General features: G+C 39.4%; 1 protein-coding gene across 3 annotated transcripts in view; it reads left to right on the forward strand.

Annotated features, from left to right (window-relative positions):
* frmd4bb (FERM domain containing 4Bb) overlaps positions 1 to 17575 on the forward strand; it is a 47910-nt gene continuing 30335 nt past the window's right edge. For 2 of the 3 annotated variants that reach the window (XM_014010897.1, XM_014010899.1), the window contains exon 1: positions 15821 to 15894. In XM_014010897.1, the coding sequence (XP_013866351.1) occupies positions 15838 to 15894 (57 nt within the window). In that variant the 5' untranslated portion in view covers positions 15821 to 15837. Of the gene's footprint in view, positions 279 to 15820; positions 15895 to 17575 lie in introns of those variants that run through there. The other variant, XM_014010898.1, reaches the window with a different exon arrangement.

Consider the following 17575-nt stretch of genomic DNA (forward strand, 5'->3'; position numbering starts at 1 on the left):
GTGTGTGTGTGTGTGTGTGTGTGTGTGTGTGTGTAGTAGCAGAGCTTGTTCTCATAACAGCCGGCGGCGGCTGAAGGCGTGGTGAGTGTGCGCTCCGGTAGTAACCGGATGATGAGCTTGGGCAGCGGCTGCTCGGCGGCGGCGGTAGTGGTGGCTCTCCTCCGCTGACAAAGCTGAACCCGCCCCGAGTGGGCCGGATCGGATCGACAGCATGCCGGAGAGTCTCTGCCTGCATCACCGCCTCGGAAGCCGGGATACAGCCTAAAAGGAGTGCCAAGGTAAGTCCGAAGCGCCTCAGCTCTGTCACACACACAGACAAAAAGTCTGAGCGCTGATGCGTGCAGACAGGATCAATAGGCAACCAGTGAAAATCACAACTGCATACAATCTGCGTGCTTTTCCCCAGCCGCTGGGTTTCCTGACTCAAACACAAAAAGAAGCTTTTGTTTGACATGTGGGGCTCAGGTGGAACCCACCCATGATGTACAGTAACCTACAGTAGCTCTCTCATTGTTCTCCCGGCACGGTGTGGCCCTGTGGGCTCCATCACTGCTCATTTCAGCTGATAAGTCAGATTCCTGGAAATATGCTGGGAGAAATAAATGAAAGCTGTAAAAGCTACACTAGAGTGAGTCATGTGGCATGATCTGTAGATTCAGGAAGAGAGTGCTGCTGTATGATGAAAACCCTGACTGGAACCTGGTCTGACCCTCAACCCTGCCTGTTGAAAGGGGCTTTATTTTATGGCTGCTCTCATGCTAATGTGATTTTGTTTCAGGACACTAACTGGATGTTAAAGAGATAGTTCACACAATTTGAAGTTGGGTTCAGAGGAAAAAATTGTGAACAATTAATATCTTACCTGTTGGAGATGGCTCACAAAACAACTTAGTTTGGAGAGAGTTCATACATGTTGGCTCATTTGCACATTTACCTGTATAATGACCATGAGAAATATATAAATTTCACAAAAAATCGGTAGTAGCCTATTCTCTCTAGATACAGGGTGGGGTTGTGGGCGGGGTTTGGCAGCATCTGCGGCAAAGCAGGTACAGCTTAGTTCAGGGGTGTCAAACTCATTTTCACCACAGGCCACGTGAGTGTGCTGGTGGCCCTCAAATGGCCAGTTGTAATTACCTTTGATGTTTTATGTTTAACTTTGACTAAACATGAAACATCACTCTCATTACTGAACACCTCTAGCAAACAATAACTGAGATCTAAGTGGCATTTCCTGCAAAGAGACAGAGTTTAAACTCTAACGTGTACAAAGGACTGAAAGAAATAGTACAGAAAGGGGTGTTAGAGTTTAAATTTATGACCTGTAAGTGGGAAGTTCCCAGTTCCCAGTGCAACTGGGTCGTAGCAAAAGTGGCCGGCATAAATCCAGTGAAATGGAGAATCGCGGATTTTGCTGTCTGCTGGCTACTTTTGAACCTGTGTACCTCCACCTAGTGGTGGGATGTCATTATTTTGCGAGTTAAACAATCAACATGCATTATGGGAGATGTAGTTTATGCTCAATGTTGGCTTAAAAAAGAAGCATGCACTTATTTTAAGAGAATATTACATCTTTGAAGCTCTTGCTGGCCTTTTTGACACACAATCTATTGGCAGGAGGATGAGGAGGAGATAAACGTAGGCTCTGAGATGTTAAACAGAAGCTGAGTTTTTGAAAATTCACATATTTTCTCTATACATCTGTATGCATGTAAAATGGGGAAAAAATCTGTGTAATTTAAACAATTTGTACAATTTGATGTATGGAAGTTCACCAAATTGATGAGCTGAAGGTGATGTCTCATTAGGGTCGCAAGATTACGGTAGAACAGGGGAGGTTTTAGTTGAAATCTTAAAAAAAATTGTGTGTTGTCATGAGGCTGTGTTTTGAGCAAACATGGCTTAAATTCATGTGCACAGCTTACCAAAATGTACTTTTGGCCTGATTATTTTGATGTGTAACTTCGCCCACTTTGTTGTTTTACTTTGTACCAAAATTGGCAGCTGCCTCACTGATCTACTCTGCTGGAGTACACTTTTAAAATGAAGATAGGCAGATTCTTACACCTTTTTTTTCAGAAATCATATCATCAACGTGGACATAATTGGATGTTTTCTATTAAATGACACGCAGGTGTCAAATCACAGCTTGCAGTGCGTCTAGGAAGCATTTGTGACAGAATGGAGAAGGGTTGGAGATCCCTGGAACAATTATTTTGAGAAAAAAAAATTGTGTTGCACTACTTTTCGAAACATGTTTAAAACTCAAGTGACAACATTACAAGTTAACGAGACCAATGCAAGGAAATTAAGAACCCCCATCAGCATTATGAGACAGTTTGAAGACTCTTTGCAAATGGTGTTTACCAACAGTTGCATCCCAGTGTCTCCAACTAAGACACACAAAAGCAAGAAAATACATAAATGTTTACCTGAAATGACAGCGAGTAACATGTCTGCACCAACTCCTGGAGCTTATTGGACCATAATCCACCAAGAGTTTGTGTATATATTGACAACAAAATAAAGCTGTAGCTTTTTAGAATTATAGGAAGTAAATTGAATTCCTGGGACACTAGAATAAAGTTATTGGACTCACACAAGACAATTGAGAACCCTGGTGAAGATTTCAAACTGCTTTTGTGGAATCTCCCTCATAAATACCATTCATCCACTACTTGCAGCCCTTTGAGGTAATATCTTAACAAATACTCTGACTATGCTAAAACCAAATTGTGCTGCTGCCAACTTAAAATCACTCAGATGTTACAAATTTCAAAGCAGTTCATGGGAAAGTTATTGTAAAACCTTGTTAACCCCAGGAATATCTGTAAGCAGAAATAGTTGCAGCGGCGACTAACTATAGCATTTTCAGCAAAGCTTTGGGACACTTCCAGTCGGAACTTCAGGGCATTGCCATTGAAATAACAGAGTAAAGCAAAACTGATGACAGTATAATAGTTTAAAAATTGTATTTGAACAAACCACTATAAACTCTTTGAGATTGGAGTTGTCTTAGGATGACTAAACCTACTTTACGGGTGGGCTTGCTTGGATCATATTCACAAAGACTCATTTAACTAGAAGGGTCAGGACGTCCTGTTTGGTTTTCCAATGCCTTCTTTCAGATGGCGATGTCTCAGGACACTGTGTCGATCTTCAGATTTGCAGACGTTATTATTTTTCCTTATCCTGCGTAAATTTTGGAAACTTCCGTAAACTTTTTAAGCGGCAGAGGAGGTGACCGCAATTATTTTATGGAGCCAGAGGAAGACACATAAAGAATAAATTGCACCATCACAATCTCTGGTCCTGGTCTGTTTGTAACTTGTTAATGCCTACGTAAGTTCAGATAGGACCTATTTGAAGCAATCCACTTCGGTCTTAGCTTTAATCAGGCTAGCCGTTAGCTCAGTCAGGTCAAAATTTTTTTTTCCAAACTGAGGTTGTTCAAAGAGCTATCTGCAACAGACAATATACAGATTGGTTAGGACTTTCATTACAGAACCTTACTCTTTTTTTAAACCTCTTGTTAATTAAAGCTGCACACGACCAGCAAAGTGTTTTGTTTCTTGTAGATGTTTTTGGTTCCTAAACTCCTCTTTTGCTTCAAAAAGACACAAACTAGGCAGGACGGGAGCCACTGAGGTTGACATTGACCTGCAGGTTCCTCCTGCTGTTTTCTTAGAGCTGAAGGAAGAGACAGACAGCAGCGGGTGTATTTTAAGCACCAAACCGTGTAAACAGGAATCGTCGTGTGATGGCTGCGTCTGCATGAAAAAACATGTCCAGCACGAAACTTTACAGCTCTTCCTCTTTGTCGCAGAGGATGTCCTGTGTCATTTGTCTTCACCGCTGACACCTCGTTCATTTCTGACAAAAAAAGGACTAAGAGGTATTAAAGGCTTAGCTTTGCTTTAAATTCTCCTTTTCACTATATTTTGGCACATCCTTAGAGTCCAGAAGCTCCTATATTTGCTTGATGATGCTGAGAAATGTCTCGCTGAGTTGAAAACTTCCCATTTAGCATCTAAAGTCTTTGAGGCTTTATGAAAGAATTTGCTAAAGACAGAGAGGAAGGGATTTATATTTGGATGTGCAAGTAATCTTGTATTGGCATACCGGCATGAGGGGGCAAATCTGATAACTCTAATAATGTGAAATGTGATAGCAGAGCTGTGTGAAACAGCTTAGCAGGATCTGAAGTCTTATTCATATGCAGCTGTGCTGAAAAAAAACATTGTTGAACAATAATTTCTCAAATGTCATTTAAGCCTTCAATGAAAATAAAGAGACTAGATCCAACATGGTGATATTTTTGATATTAAGCGACGTGATGCATGTGCTTTTATTCTTCGTCCACAACGTGTTGTTTAGCCACGTTCCGTTGTTTTTTTTAATCCTTCCCCAGCAGTGCCTTGGTTCGGCCTCCCTGAGCTCTGCAGAAAGTCACTGCAGCACTTTGAAATGAAACTGCAGCGATTGTTATCAGGGTTTTCACCGGTGACAGCCTTTAAATCTGTAAAACTGAAGAACTCGTGGCAACGCTCGCAAAAAACTGGAAACGTGCAGATTATAGAAGAGTCCTGGCTCTGCTGCTGCATTTAAACAGATTTTATGATATCTTTAACTAAAGTATCTTGATCTTTTAGTGTTCTCATTAACCTTTGGATCAGGCTACCTTTAGACAAGATTGATTTTTCAGATTTTTTAAAGAACTATCAGATTAGGAGACTAAATAGAAGTCGCTTTAATTTGAGCTGTAAGTTAAAAAGTGACCAGACTAACCCTTTAACTGGTGGCATTCCTGTTCCACTCACTCAGGCTGTCTCAGTTTCAGGGACTGCCGTCCACTGTAGTGTGCATTTGTAGGCTGAAGACTAAAGAATTTGTTGTTTTGCAACTTAGCTGATGAAATTAATTCTGCGTTGTTAAAGGGATCCATGATTAGTTGTAACACTTTATTTGATAAACATACATTTTAACTGTAAAATAAAGACTGTAAAAATACTGCAGGATGTTCAGTTTAGTAAATTTTTCAAGATATATTTTAACACGAACTGAGCTATTTTATTTACACACAAAGCATTCTGGGTAAATGATGACGTCGACACGTCATCGGTGCGAGGCTGCTAGCGAGCTATATCCACCCTGAAGGTTAATCTTGGACAATATCTGACGATTGGCTCTTTTAAATGAAACCAGAGAGCGTTGACAGAGAGGAGAAGGTAGAAATGACTCAGCCTGCGACTGAAAATATGGATGGAGGACCTCAGAGCTGCTTCATGGAAGAAGAACCCCAGCTTAGCCTGTTAGCCTTCGCGCTAGCGCCGACGCTGAATTGCCTTATATTTATTAGCTCTGTGCTAGCGCGACAAACTGACAAGCTAAACTGAGGTCCTCCATCCATATTTTCAGTTGCAGGCTGAGTCATTTCTACCTTCTCCTCTCTGTCAACGCTCTCTGGTTTCATTTAAAAGAGTCGATCATCAGATATCGTCCAAGATTAACCTTCAGGGTGGATTTAGCTCGCCAGCAGCCTCGCACAGAGAACCTGTCGACGTCATCATTTACCCAGAATGCTTTGTGTGTAAATAAAATGACTCAGTCGTGTAATATATTTTTAAAAAATTAGTTTAAAAATTATAAAAACCAAACAGCCTACAGTACCTTTACAGTCTTTATTTTACAGTTCACAAATGTTTAATAAATAAAGTCTAATACAACTAATCGTGGATCCCTTTAAAGTACCAAGTACCCCCTCCCCATTTCTTTTACATCTACAAATCGTAGGCCTATGTACAAATACAATACATATCATCATACCAACAATGAACACAAACAGTGGAAGTCACACAAGTAAAACTAAACAGATTGCCCCATTAAAAACCTACATAGAAACTGGCGGCACATTAAAAGAAACCATCGCAAAAAAAAAAGCCATTCTGGAGCTAAATCCAAATTATTACCATATTCTGTCTATTTACGTTTAACGTCTTTAAAATACATGGAATTTTGTGAAGTTATACTTCCCGTTAAAAGATGTGTGAACACAAGTTCCATAGGCATTTGTGGGTGATGCGATATAAAACGTAACATCGTGGTAACGAGACACCAAACATACTAGACCGTCTCATTTAACGGACATTATATTCAGCCTACCTGGACATCGAAGGGCATCTTTTGTGGGCTGTGGTCTACTTTATCTGCAACCTCTAAATTGAGACACAATCAGTGTGTTCGTGTGTTAATTGTCAGGGTTTACGATCACGAACCAGCAGCTCATCCTAAAATGCTCTGCTGTCTCTTCTCCAGGGAAGCAGCTTTTAGTCACATCACCAACCCCTGAGATCTTCCTTTTAGCATCAATTCAAAATGTGACTCATGCATTGCCATAAGATTAAAACGGAATTAAATTAAAAATGTTGCTCATGCTCATTAAAGTGAAAATTTTGCTACAAAGCTAAAAAACTAATAATATCCCATTTATTCAAAGTGCAGTATTCCTCAATCCTGGTCCTCGAGGGCCACTGTCCAGCATGTTTTAGATGTTTCTGTTTCAACACCTGATTGGAATTAATGCATGTTTACCAGACTTCTGCAGAACTTGATGACATGTTGGGAAACTATTAAAACAAACTGGATTTAGGACCACTGTTGTAGAGTCTGAATGTGGGAAATTCAGGTGCTAGATGTCAGATATTCAAAGTGATTTCAGGTTTTTCCTCTCCATCAATAGCCAACTTGACTGAAAAACACAACTGATTTAATGCTTCTAAAAGTGACTTCAAGAAGATAGAACTTTACTAAACTATTACGTCACCATGTCAACATGCTAAACACAAGACCTGCTAAATATTAATCTGCAGGCTCATCTTTACACTTGCTTAAACTCAACAATAATATATATTTTAAAGTTTTTAAAACTTTAAAAAGACCAGTTCATTGAGTTCAACTTTTTTTTTACTGTCAGTGAAAACCTTTTAGTATGTTTCCCTATTTTAAACTAAGCCTTGCTGCTGACGCTAAAATAATGAGAACGAGAGTGGGAACAGCCACAAGCAAACAAAAAAAAGATAAGTTAAAACTACACCACAACCTCTGACTGATACTGAAGGCATCTTTAAACAGACAGAAATTTGTACAAGATGACTTAATTCACATCCTGAGTCTCATTGCATTCGAGAATTTTCTCAATATCACAAACAGCCAGACGGCTCGTCTTTGTGAGACGACGGCAGACTGATGCCTTTTGACCGCTGACGGCATGAGTCATGATGAGACTTGAGATGAGGAGATAATCCTGCGCTGTAACCTTCAGCTCGCTGCTGATGTAACCAGGGCTTCTCGCTCACCGCTCCAACTGATTCGTTTTTATTAGAGGGTTTTGCTTTGGCTGATTGCAGTATTTATTGAATCATTTGTTCTTATGTGAAGGACTGCTTTTTAATGTCACAAATAGAAGATTAAAGGCTCTAGGTGTTTCTGCATTTTTCCTCCTGATCTGACCGGTACCGTGCACAGTTGCATACAGCTGCATGCGGCTCAGAGATAGGCCTGATGTTCTGTAGGGTGGGGGTGCTCCTTTGCATCAAAAAGAGTCGAGGTGGTTCGGGCCTTCTGGATGCTAGGCCAGAAGTCACTGGCAGGATTATATGTTCTCTCTGGGCTGGAAAGTGTCGCCGAGGAGAGGAATGTCCGGGTTTCTCTCCTGGACCTGTTTGCCTCCGCGACCTGACCAAGATGGAGAGATGGAGATTTTTATTGTGGAAGAGGCTAACATAAACATAAAAAGTGTTGCACCCTGAATTTGCAGACTTGCACACTCAGACCCCAAATTGAGGCATCAAGAAACTGTTCTCTCTTGTGAAAAGCACATTAAAGGAATAAATATTGCCCACATTTTGCTGGGCCAAGTTTTAAACCAAAATCCTGCACGATACTTTAGTACTCAGAGTATGTGTTGGGAGGACTCTCAGTTACAACCATGCCAAATTTGAGCTCAACATCTGTTAAAATGACTTTTTTATAGCCAGTTTTGTTTGATTAGCTGTACCATCTTAAACTGAACTGACTCCAAATGTTAATCAGTGTAGTTCCCAACGTTTTGTTGGAGTTTTAAATTATGTTTTATTTTTTCTTTCCCATGCAAATTGTTTATTGGAGTCATTTAAATAAGTTATTTACCAGTAGTAATTTGTCAGTCATTAAAAATGCCTTATCAGAAATGTTACATATCATACTGACCTGTTCTATTATTGCTTTATTATGTTATGATTTTTTTTTCCCTCAGGTTGTTCCTAACTTAGCCCTTATATAAGACATGACTCACTGAGTCACAGCCAATAAAATAAACAACCCTAGTGTTCAGGTGCTTGAGCATTAGAAAATAACATATTCAATCTTAGGAACTTTAGAATAAATGTTTTAAAAATTAAAGGTTTGGCATTCTATTGTCTGCTGTTGTACGCTTCTAAGATCATCATTTGATTAAAAAATATGACAAACTTTGAAAATGTTATTTGCAGTTGCATACAATACAGGTGCTGGTCATAAAATTAGAATATCATGAAAAAGTAGATTTATTTCAGTAATTCCATTTAAAAAGTGAAACTTGTATATTATATTCATACATTACATACAAACTCATTTATTTCAAATGTTTATTTCGTTTAATTTTGATGATTACAAATGACAACAAATGAAAATCTCAAATTCAGCATATCAGAAAATTAGAATCTTGTGAAAAGGTTCAAAATGGATGGCACCTGGTACCACACTCTAATCAGCTAATTAACTCAAACCACCTGCAAAGGCCTTTAAATGGTCTTTCAGTCTAGTTCTATAGGCTACACAATCATGGGGAAGACTGCTGACTTGACAGTTGTCCAAAAGACGACCATCGACACCTTGCACAAGGAGGGCAAGACACAAAAGGTCATCGCTAAAGAGGCTGGCTGTTCACAGAGCTCTGTGTCCAAGCACATTAATAGAGAGGCGAAGGGAAGGAAAAGATGTGGTCGAAAAAAGTGTACAAGCAAGAGAGATAACCGCACCCTGGAGAGGATTGTGAAACAAAACCCATTCAAAAATGTGGGGGAGATTCACAAAGAGTGGACTGCAGCTGGAGTGAGTGCTTCAAGAACCACCACACACATACGTATGAAAGACATGGGTTTCTGCTGTCGCATTCCTTGTGTCAAGCCACTCTTGAACCACAGACAGCGTCAGAAGCGTCTTGCCTGGGCTACAGAGAAACAGGACTGGACTGCTGGTGAGTGGTCCAAAGTCATGTTCTCTGATGAAAGTAAATTTTGCATTTCCTTTGGAAATCAAGGTCCCAGAGTCTGGAGGAAAAGAAGAGAGGCACTTCATCCACGTTGCTTGAAGTCCAGTGTTAAGTTTCCACAGTCAGTGATGGTTTGGGGTGCCATGTCATCTGCTGGTGTTGGTCCATTGTGTTTTCTGAGGTCCAGGGTCAACGCAGCCACATACCAGGAAGTTTTAGAGCACTTCTTGCTTCCTGCTGCTGACCAACTTTTTGGAGATGCAGATTTCATTTTCCAACAGGACTTGGCACCTGCACACAGTGCCAAAGCTACCAGTACCTGGTTGAAGGACCATGGTATCCCTGTTCTTAATTGGCCAGCAAACTCTCCTGACCTTAACCCCATAGAAAATCTATGGGGTATTGTGAAGAAGAAGATGCAATACACCAGACCCAACAATTCAGAAGAGCTAAAAGCCACTATTAGAGCAACCTGGGCTATCATAACACCTGAGCAGTGCCACAGACTGATCGACTCCATGCCACGCCGCATTGCTGCATACAGGCCAAAGGAGCCCCAACTAAATACTGAGTGCTGTACATGCTCATACTTTTCATGTTCATACTTTTCAGTTGGCCAACATTTCTATAAATCCTTTGTTTTTATTGGTCTTCAGTAAAATTCTAATTTTCTGATATGCTGAATTTGAGATTTTCATTTGTTGTCATTTGTAATCATCAAAATTAAACGAAATAAACATTTGAAATATATGAGTTTGTATGTAATGTATGAATATAATATACAAGTTTCACTTTTTAAATGGAATTACTGAAATAAATCTACTTTTTCATGATATTCTAATTTTATGACCAGCACCTGTACTGCGATATGTCAAATGCAAAGCATATTTAGTGAATGACTCTCAGGTACACCGCATCAAGTTTTAGCCAAATATGTGTTAAATTGACTGGCTTACAGGTATTTCTGTGTTGGTTCATATTCATTAGCCATTTTGAATCCGATTGACTCCAAAGGTTAATCAGTTGTAGTTGTACATCCAGTGATTATTTCCTAGAAGTTTTACTGAAATCTGTCAAGTGGTTCAAGAAATGTTTTGCTAACAGACAGATAGAATTGACTCCAACAGTTAAGTCTTAAGCAATGATCTTGCACAATAACAAATAGCACTAACAGTATGTGTTATGAATGAACCTCAGCTACAAGCACACCAAAGTTTCGAGCAAGATTTGTAAAACTAACCGAGTTATCACCAGTTCTGTGTGTTTTTAAGGTTCATTGGCTTGTGCAGCCATCTTGAATGAGGTTGGGGCCAAATGCTAATCAGCTGTAGTTATACTGTATATCCAATGATTATTTCCTAAAAGCTTTATTAAAATCTGATATTTTGCTAACAGACAGAAGTAGTCAACTCCAAATAACCTATTTCAAATTTTTAGGCAAAGATCTCACACAATCTGCTAGCCCTCAAAATGTATGTTGAGTGTCACTCCCAGCCATTACCACACCAAATTTTAGCTCGATATCTATAGAAAGCACTGAGTTAAAGCTATTTTTGTGTTTTTAATGATCAATTGGCTATGATGGCCATCTTGAATTAAGGTGATTCCAAAAATAAATCAGATGTACATGTTCATCCAGTGATTATTTCGGTAAGTTTCAATAACATTTGTTGACTGGTTCATGAGATATTTTACTAACAGACAGACACAAATGCACACACGAGCACAAACATACTGTATCTGCCTTCACCTTTTGACAGCAGAGATTAATTTGGATGATGATTAACAGTAATGCACAAATTTGAGAAAAGCAGAAGGTTAGTGCTCTATTTATTCCCTGACATCCAAATCAGTGATTTCTTTTCTGTGTACGTATATTTACATGTGAGTCTTGCACAAGGCCTACATTGGAGTTATGCAACCTACCCTGACGCTGCAGCTTCCCCATACTCTGACTTACCCTCGCCCAGAAATGGAACAATGCAGCGACATAGACCGCAACACCACTGGGTTCATTCCACTCAGTTTAAATGTCATTTATTTGCTCAATTATAAGGCCTCTGCAACGCAATAAGAAAAGTCATTGTTTCAGGCTTATGTTGCTTTACGCCCAGTAACCAGCCACATGCTGCCACTCGTTTTCTTGTCTCGACTCAATGTGTTTGTTGTTACACCGTCGCCTTCAGCAACTATCCTCTTTGTTCTCTTCCCACAAATTCATAAAATGATTCCTCCATGGAATAACTTCTGTTGTTTTATGTGCTGTTGTTTAAAATAGCCCCTCAGCTTTGGTTTTTGTGTTTTAACTACACAATATGTTAAGATTAGGTAAAACCTGGGGTTATCTGCAGCTGCATGATCTATAGTTACAATACCCCTGATTGCAGTAAAAGACACTAAACTGCTGCCAATTATGCAGTTTCACTGTTCTTTTGCATAAGTTCTCAGTGCGGTGAAACATTCCCAACACCTTTGACAGAACGTTGTGTGTTCAGCTTCCTTTTATTGGTCAAGATCAGGTGACACAGGTCAGCTAAAGCTACAGATGACATAACACCACAAAGAATCACTGTTTGTTTGGGATCTCATATGTTTAAAACACAGAACGTACTGTGATGCATTTCCCTCCACCATTATCACATCCCGTTTCTGTCAGTTCTCAGCCTGTTTCCTTCTGGTTATTTTGTATTCATAGGCTGAATCAAAGCAGTAATTTAGCAATTTTATCTTGAAAAATTAAACAGGTTATAATAAAAACACACTAGAGTAATTTTCTTTGTTTACCAGGAGCCATGCACACTAAAGCTCATCACAAACATTTACAGTACTTTTCCTGATTCCATTTTCTAATATTCCATTTACTTATTTACATTTTTTTACCTCATAGAAAAAAAAAAGTGAAGTCAAGTTTTTAAACCACGTCAAATTCAAGGCCCACGGGCCAAATGTGGTGCATCACTGCATTTTGTATGACCTGTGAGCTCTTCAAAGATCTATTAATGTCTTAAAATAGGTGTGTGCAGATTTTAAGTCGGCATTGACCATAAACTACATCTCCTATAATGCATGTGAATTATTTTACCAATGAAATTATGGCACCCCACTACTATGTGGATGTGCACAGGGTTCAAAAGTAGCCAGCAGTCAGCAAAACTTGCAGTGTAAATTTTCTGTTTCACTGCATTTTTGCCAGCTACTTCTGCTGCACTCCAGTTGAACTGGATGTAAATTTGGAAAAAGTTATAAACTTGAACTCAAATTCCCCTTTCTCTGTCGTTTATTTCACATTTAGTCAGTCATACATGTATTACTTTACAGTGTTTATAAGAGGACGTGTAATATGAACTATTTTAAAACAAGGCAACCAGTCAAGTACATAGTTTGACTAACTCCATGTCTTAAAATGAGGGAATATTACAGTAAATATACTACCATGAGTTCAAATCCAGTCCTGGCAAGGTTTGTCTATAAAGTAATCTGACTCTTTTTTTATTGTCCAGTTTGCTGGGACTAGGTGGACAGATACAGACACAAGATTATTGGATTTCTAATTCAGTGTATTAGTTACATAGAGTATGTTCTTGGTGTGTTTCTTGAACTCAAGAGTCAGATTCTAAATCACACCCAAGTATTTAACTTCCTCCAGACAGTTCACTATTTGGCTACTTACACCAACATTTAAGACAATCCTTACTTATAGTTCTTTGTAATAGAGTACATTATGACCGACTATGTGTTTTGCATCGTTCCCTTGTACATTTATGACTGTGTCATTTGTATACAATAAAACAGGTAAACACACACCAGCAGCAGATTCATGGCAAGCTAAATAACAGTATTCCCAATATGAAGCCTTGTGGCACTCCCATAGTACAAGCATTTAATGAAGACATATTATAGATCTGAACATGCAAAGTATGATTCATAAGCTAAAGTTTTAGCATATGCTACACACTTAAAAGCCTAATGCAACTTCTATTTCCCCTCCTTTGTGGACACTAGCCTTGCTACATATCCATGGAGTGTTGGAAAAACTTTTTTTTTCTGAATCTAAGCAGACAAATTAAACTTTTAGAAACAGTACACTTTTAGAAAAGTTAATAAAATGTATGAATGTGTGTTTTAAAATTGGACCAGGCGTCTTAACAAAAAAAAAAAAAAAAAGTTGTGCACACAAAAGCAGACAGTGACTTGTGTGTGATACCGGCCTTCATCAATAATGCATAGAAATGGGAAAATGAGATAAGACGGGCTGCAGTCTGGACATGACATTTAACCAGCATGACGTATTAAACACTGACAGCTTGTTTACTCGGGGGGTTGGAGAGATTCTCCTGTTCGCCTATTGTTCACCTCCGGCTTGTCATTTTTCACCGGCAAGATTAAAAAAATAAAATAAAATAGCGCGTGCGCTACCCATCAAAAGAATTTATAGTGTTTATCTCGACATGAGCTTGTCTTGTAGCAGAGGACTGAAGCAACATTTTACTTAAGTCTCCACGGGGATATTTGTTGTAGCCAACATAACAAGCTGCCTATATGCCAACCTCAGGGCCAACAGGACCAACCCTGCACCCTGTGGAGGGCTGTTTCAGCCTGGGCCTTTCCAGTCTCCAGAGAGATGAACAAAAAGACTGACAGTTCTTTCATCTCTTCTTGCCCTTTTTTACATGAAGGTCCAGTTCTTGCCTTAAACCCACAGGGTCCAAGGCTGGCCCTTTATTTAGATTGAAAAGCTATTGTCGGATTCAATAATGAACTAGAAGCTCTGACACGCATCAGAAGTAGGGTTGGGTAATATTGGCAAAAAATTAATCGCGATTAATTGTGGTATTTAGCCGATAACGATTAATTTGACGATTAATCCCCTGGAGTCCCTGGACACCCTTATGTCCTGATCACATGACCAAGTTAGTGGGAAAGATTCGGAAAAATCTGTTCCAAATTGTTTTAAAATTACAGACTTCAGGCTATACATCATATTTTAAATTGTGTTGATAGATAAATAAATTACAGAACTTTATTTTTAATGTTCGTCATATTTGAAGCGGAGAAGAGCACCGAGTGGACTGACCGGAGTAATCTCCAGTCAGTCTGCCTGCTGGCATTAATCGTATTAATCATCAAGTGCCAAAAAGTAATCGATTAATGTTTTTCTGACGATTAATTGCGCACGATACGATTATGCCCAACCCTAATCAGCAGTTGCCCAAAAACATGTTTAAAATGTTGTTAGGCTCCTAACCAGGAGTCACTTTTATCTGAGTGTTTGATGAAGAGCTTCTTCTGTGTGTCACCCTCTGAGAAACTGCATTTCTCAGTGATTCAAGTTGCCCCTGCTGCACTGTTTTATATAAAAAGCAGTTTTTGAACTGATTAGCTCTGAGATGATTTAGAGTGGTGGCTGTTAAAACCTCGTCTCTATTTGCTGAGCTAATAACTGCTCATATAAAAATACTCTGCCTTAGTGTGCTTACTTAAGAAGCCATTTTCCACACATCAGCTTCTTCATTAAAAAAAAAAATCATTTGTGCGCCATCTAGTGGTGAGTTTATGGTATGTGACCCACACCGCCATCTGCCTCAGACCAATCTGATCGTAACAAGCAGACCCACTTGAAATTAATTGGATTTATTGAATGTTCTCTTTTAATTTAGGTCATGAAAGAAAATTTATGGCTGCTGGTTCTACAGGAGTAATTGTCAAAAGTGCTCAGATGATGTCATTTATTGGGCTTGACTGGGTGTCTCACTCAGAAAGCAAGGCCATTTTAAATAGTTTATCTGTAAAGGAACTGAGAGAGAAAATTAGCTCTTTTTTGTCTACGACTACAAAAACTTCAGCTGATTTTGATAAAGTTATAGCCAGTTTTGTGTTGGCTATGGCTGATGATGTGGCATTTTGAACCAGGTTGATTTGGAAAAGTTAGAGTTTTAGATGGAGTGATTAGGTTCTGAAAGTTTCACTAAAATCCATCCAGTGGTTCAGGGTTGCCACTAGCATTTAACGCCAAAGTTTTTAAACCAAGAAGCTGCATAATGTGGCGCTCAAAGTATGAACTGGGAACAATGCTCAGATACTACCACACCAGATTTTAACTCACTATCTGTAAAATTGATTGTGTTACAGCCACATGTTTGTGTTTGCTAAGTTGACTTAGCTGTGGCAGCCATCTTTGAATGTGGTTGACTGACAAAGCTAATCTGTTGTTGCCGTGCATCTGATAATTAATTTCTGAGAGATTCGCACATCTGTTCAGAGATTCAAGAGGTTTTTTGCTAATTCTACAAACACACACAAACACTTAACCACTTGGTTCCCACCTGACCCGTGTTTCTCAAATTAAGAAGCAATAAACTTTAAAGTACGGTCAGGAGACTGTCCCAGCCTGGCCTCTTCCTGTAGGTCAGCAGCTGATTTCACACTAAGCCCTCCCAGCAAAGGTCTTGTTGCTCTGCTGGTCTCTAGCAAGGAACTGCTTGCTTGTTAATCATCTGTAGGAGCTGTGAGTTTCTGTTCTGGATCCAACCAGAAACACTGTTTAAAGAATGAGAGTTAGTCAGGGATGCATCTCCATTTGCAGTCTCCCCGAAGACGTCCTCCAGGTACAGTACCTGCTCGCTTCTCTCCAAGAAGTCCCAGTCAACCTCATTCTGTCAAATCAGGAGGCTGCTGGATCCATACTAGGGACATTTTCCCCCTCTTTCTTTAGTTTGGGAGCTGTTTGTTTTGTTAAACTGGTTACCCTCAATCTGACATGTTTGTGGCTGTGTGATTTATTTAGTGTAAAGAACTCTCTGTTTCCCAGCAGGTCGGGTTTACGGTACTGACTGAAGGTCTGCCTGCAAGGGCAAAGTGGTGTAAAGAGACAGCTATAATACAGCTATAAATTATAACACATTTGTGTTAACTAAGTGGGTACTTCTTGTTTAGAAAATTAAGCTTAAAGGATGTTAAAAGAACTGTGGTAATATACTAAGTTTTATTATTAGTAGCTTTAGGCTTTTGTGGTCAGAAGGACTCAGTGCTTATTGCACAGCTATAAATAGACAAAATTAACAAAGGAATCACTATTTTCTTAATCAAAGGTAATCCTTTTGTTAAATAAATGTGGCATTCTGTGAAAGAATACACATTATTTGCCATCTGCATTGCCTGCTAATTTTTTAAATAAAGATCTTGTGCATCTGGAGTGTCTGAGTTTTAGTAGAATTTGCCCAGTAGGTCACAAGATATTTCACTAACAGACAAGCGGGATTGATCACAATAGTTAATTTCACTTTAAAATGATGGTGTTTTAAAAAAACCTTATTGGCGCATCTGTTGGGAATGACTCTCAGCTACTACCACACTCATCATCATTGGCGGTCACTCAAAGTCGAGTATGACTTTTCCTTTGTCTTGGTTCTTGTGGGTCTTCAGGTGTGCAAAAAGGCCAATCCTAGAGCTGCATGTTTTTGTGCAGTGTGAGGTGAGTGGTGGTGGATTGAAGTTGGACCTTTTTGGCTGTGGCTCTATCCTTTTTGTGTCTTGAGCAAGACACCTTACCCTAACTGCTCCCCAGGCACCTCACATGGCTGCCCGCTGCTCCACTTGGGTGTGGATGGGTCAAATGCAGAGCACAAATTTCATCATTGTGTGGAAACATACACTGATGACCAATAAAGCACCTTTACCTTAGTGGAAGTTGTTATTCATTGCAGTGCCTTCGCGGACCAGTCTCTTCAAGTGCCTGCTGTATGTGGTCAGTGGTCAACCTTCTGATCCATATAGCAGTGTTGGAAGCACAACCACTTTTTAAACCAGGATTTTTGTTCTGGTCCAAAGATAGTGGTTTTCAAGGACCCTTGCTCTGAGTCTGGCAAAAGCCCCACTGTCACAGCTGAGACAATGTTGTATCTCCTCATTGATAACAGCACTGGATAACAGAAAGCTGCCTAGGTAGTTGAAATGGTTCACATTTTTCAGTTTACCACACTAAAGTTTTGCTCAATATCTAAAAAAACTAGACTGAGTTACAATAATCACTGTTTTTGCTAAGACCCATTTGCTGTGATGACCAACTAGTTTTGACTCCGAAAGTTAACCAGTTGTAGATGTACATCTTGTAGTACATCTACAACTTTTTAAAGTAACCTTTTTAAAGTAAAAACTTGGTCAATACAAATAAACACAAACACACATACAGTACGTAGAAAAAAACAACTTTACAAGGTAAAAATTGTAGATCTCTCTCTCCCTCTCTCTCTCTCTCTCTCTCTCTCTCTCTCTCTCTCTCTCTCTCTC

Source organism: Austrofundulus limnaeus, unplaced genomic scaffold (genome assembly GCF_001266775.1).
Source record: "Austrofundulus limnaeus strain Quisiro unplaced genomic scaffold, Austrofundulus_limnaeus-1.0 Scaffold75, whole genome shotgun sequence".
Lineage (NCBI taxonomy): Eukaryota > Metazoa > Chordata > Actinopteri > Cyprinodontiformes > Rivulidae > Austrofundulus > Austrofundulus limnaeus.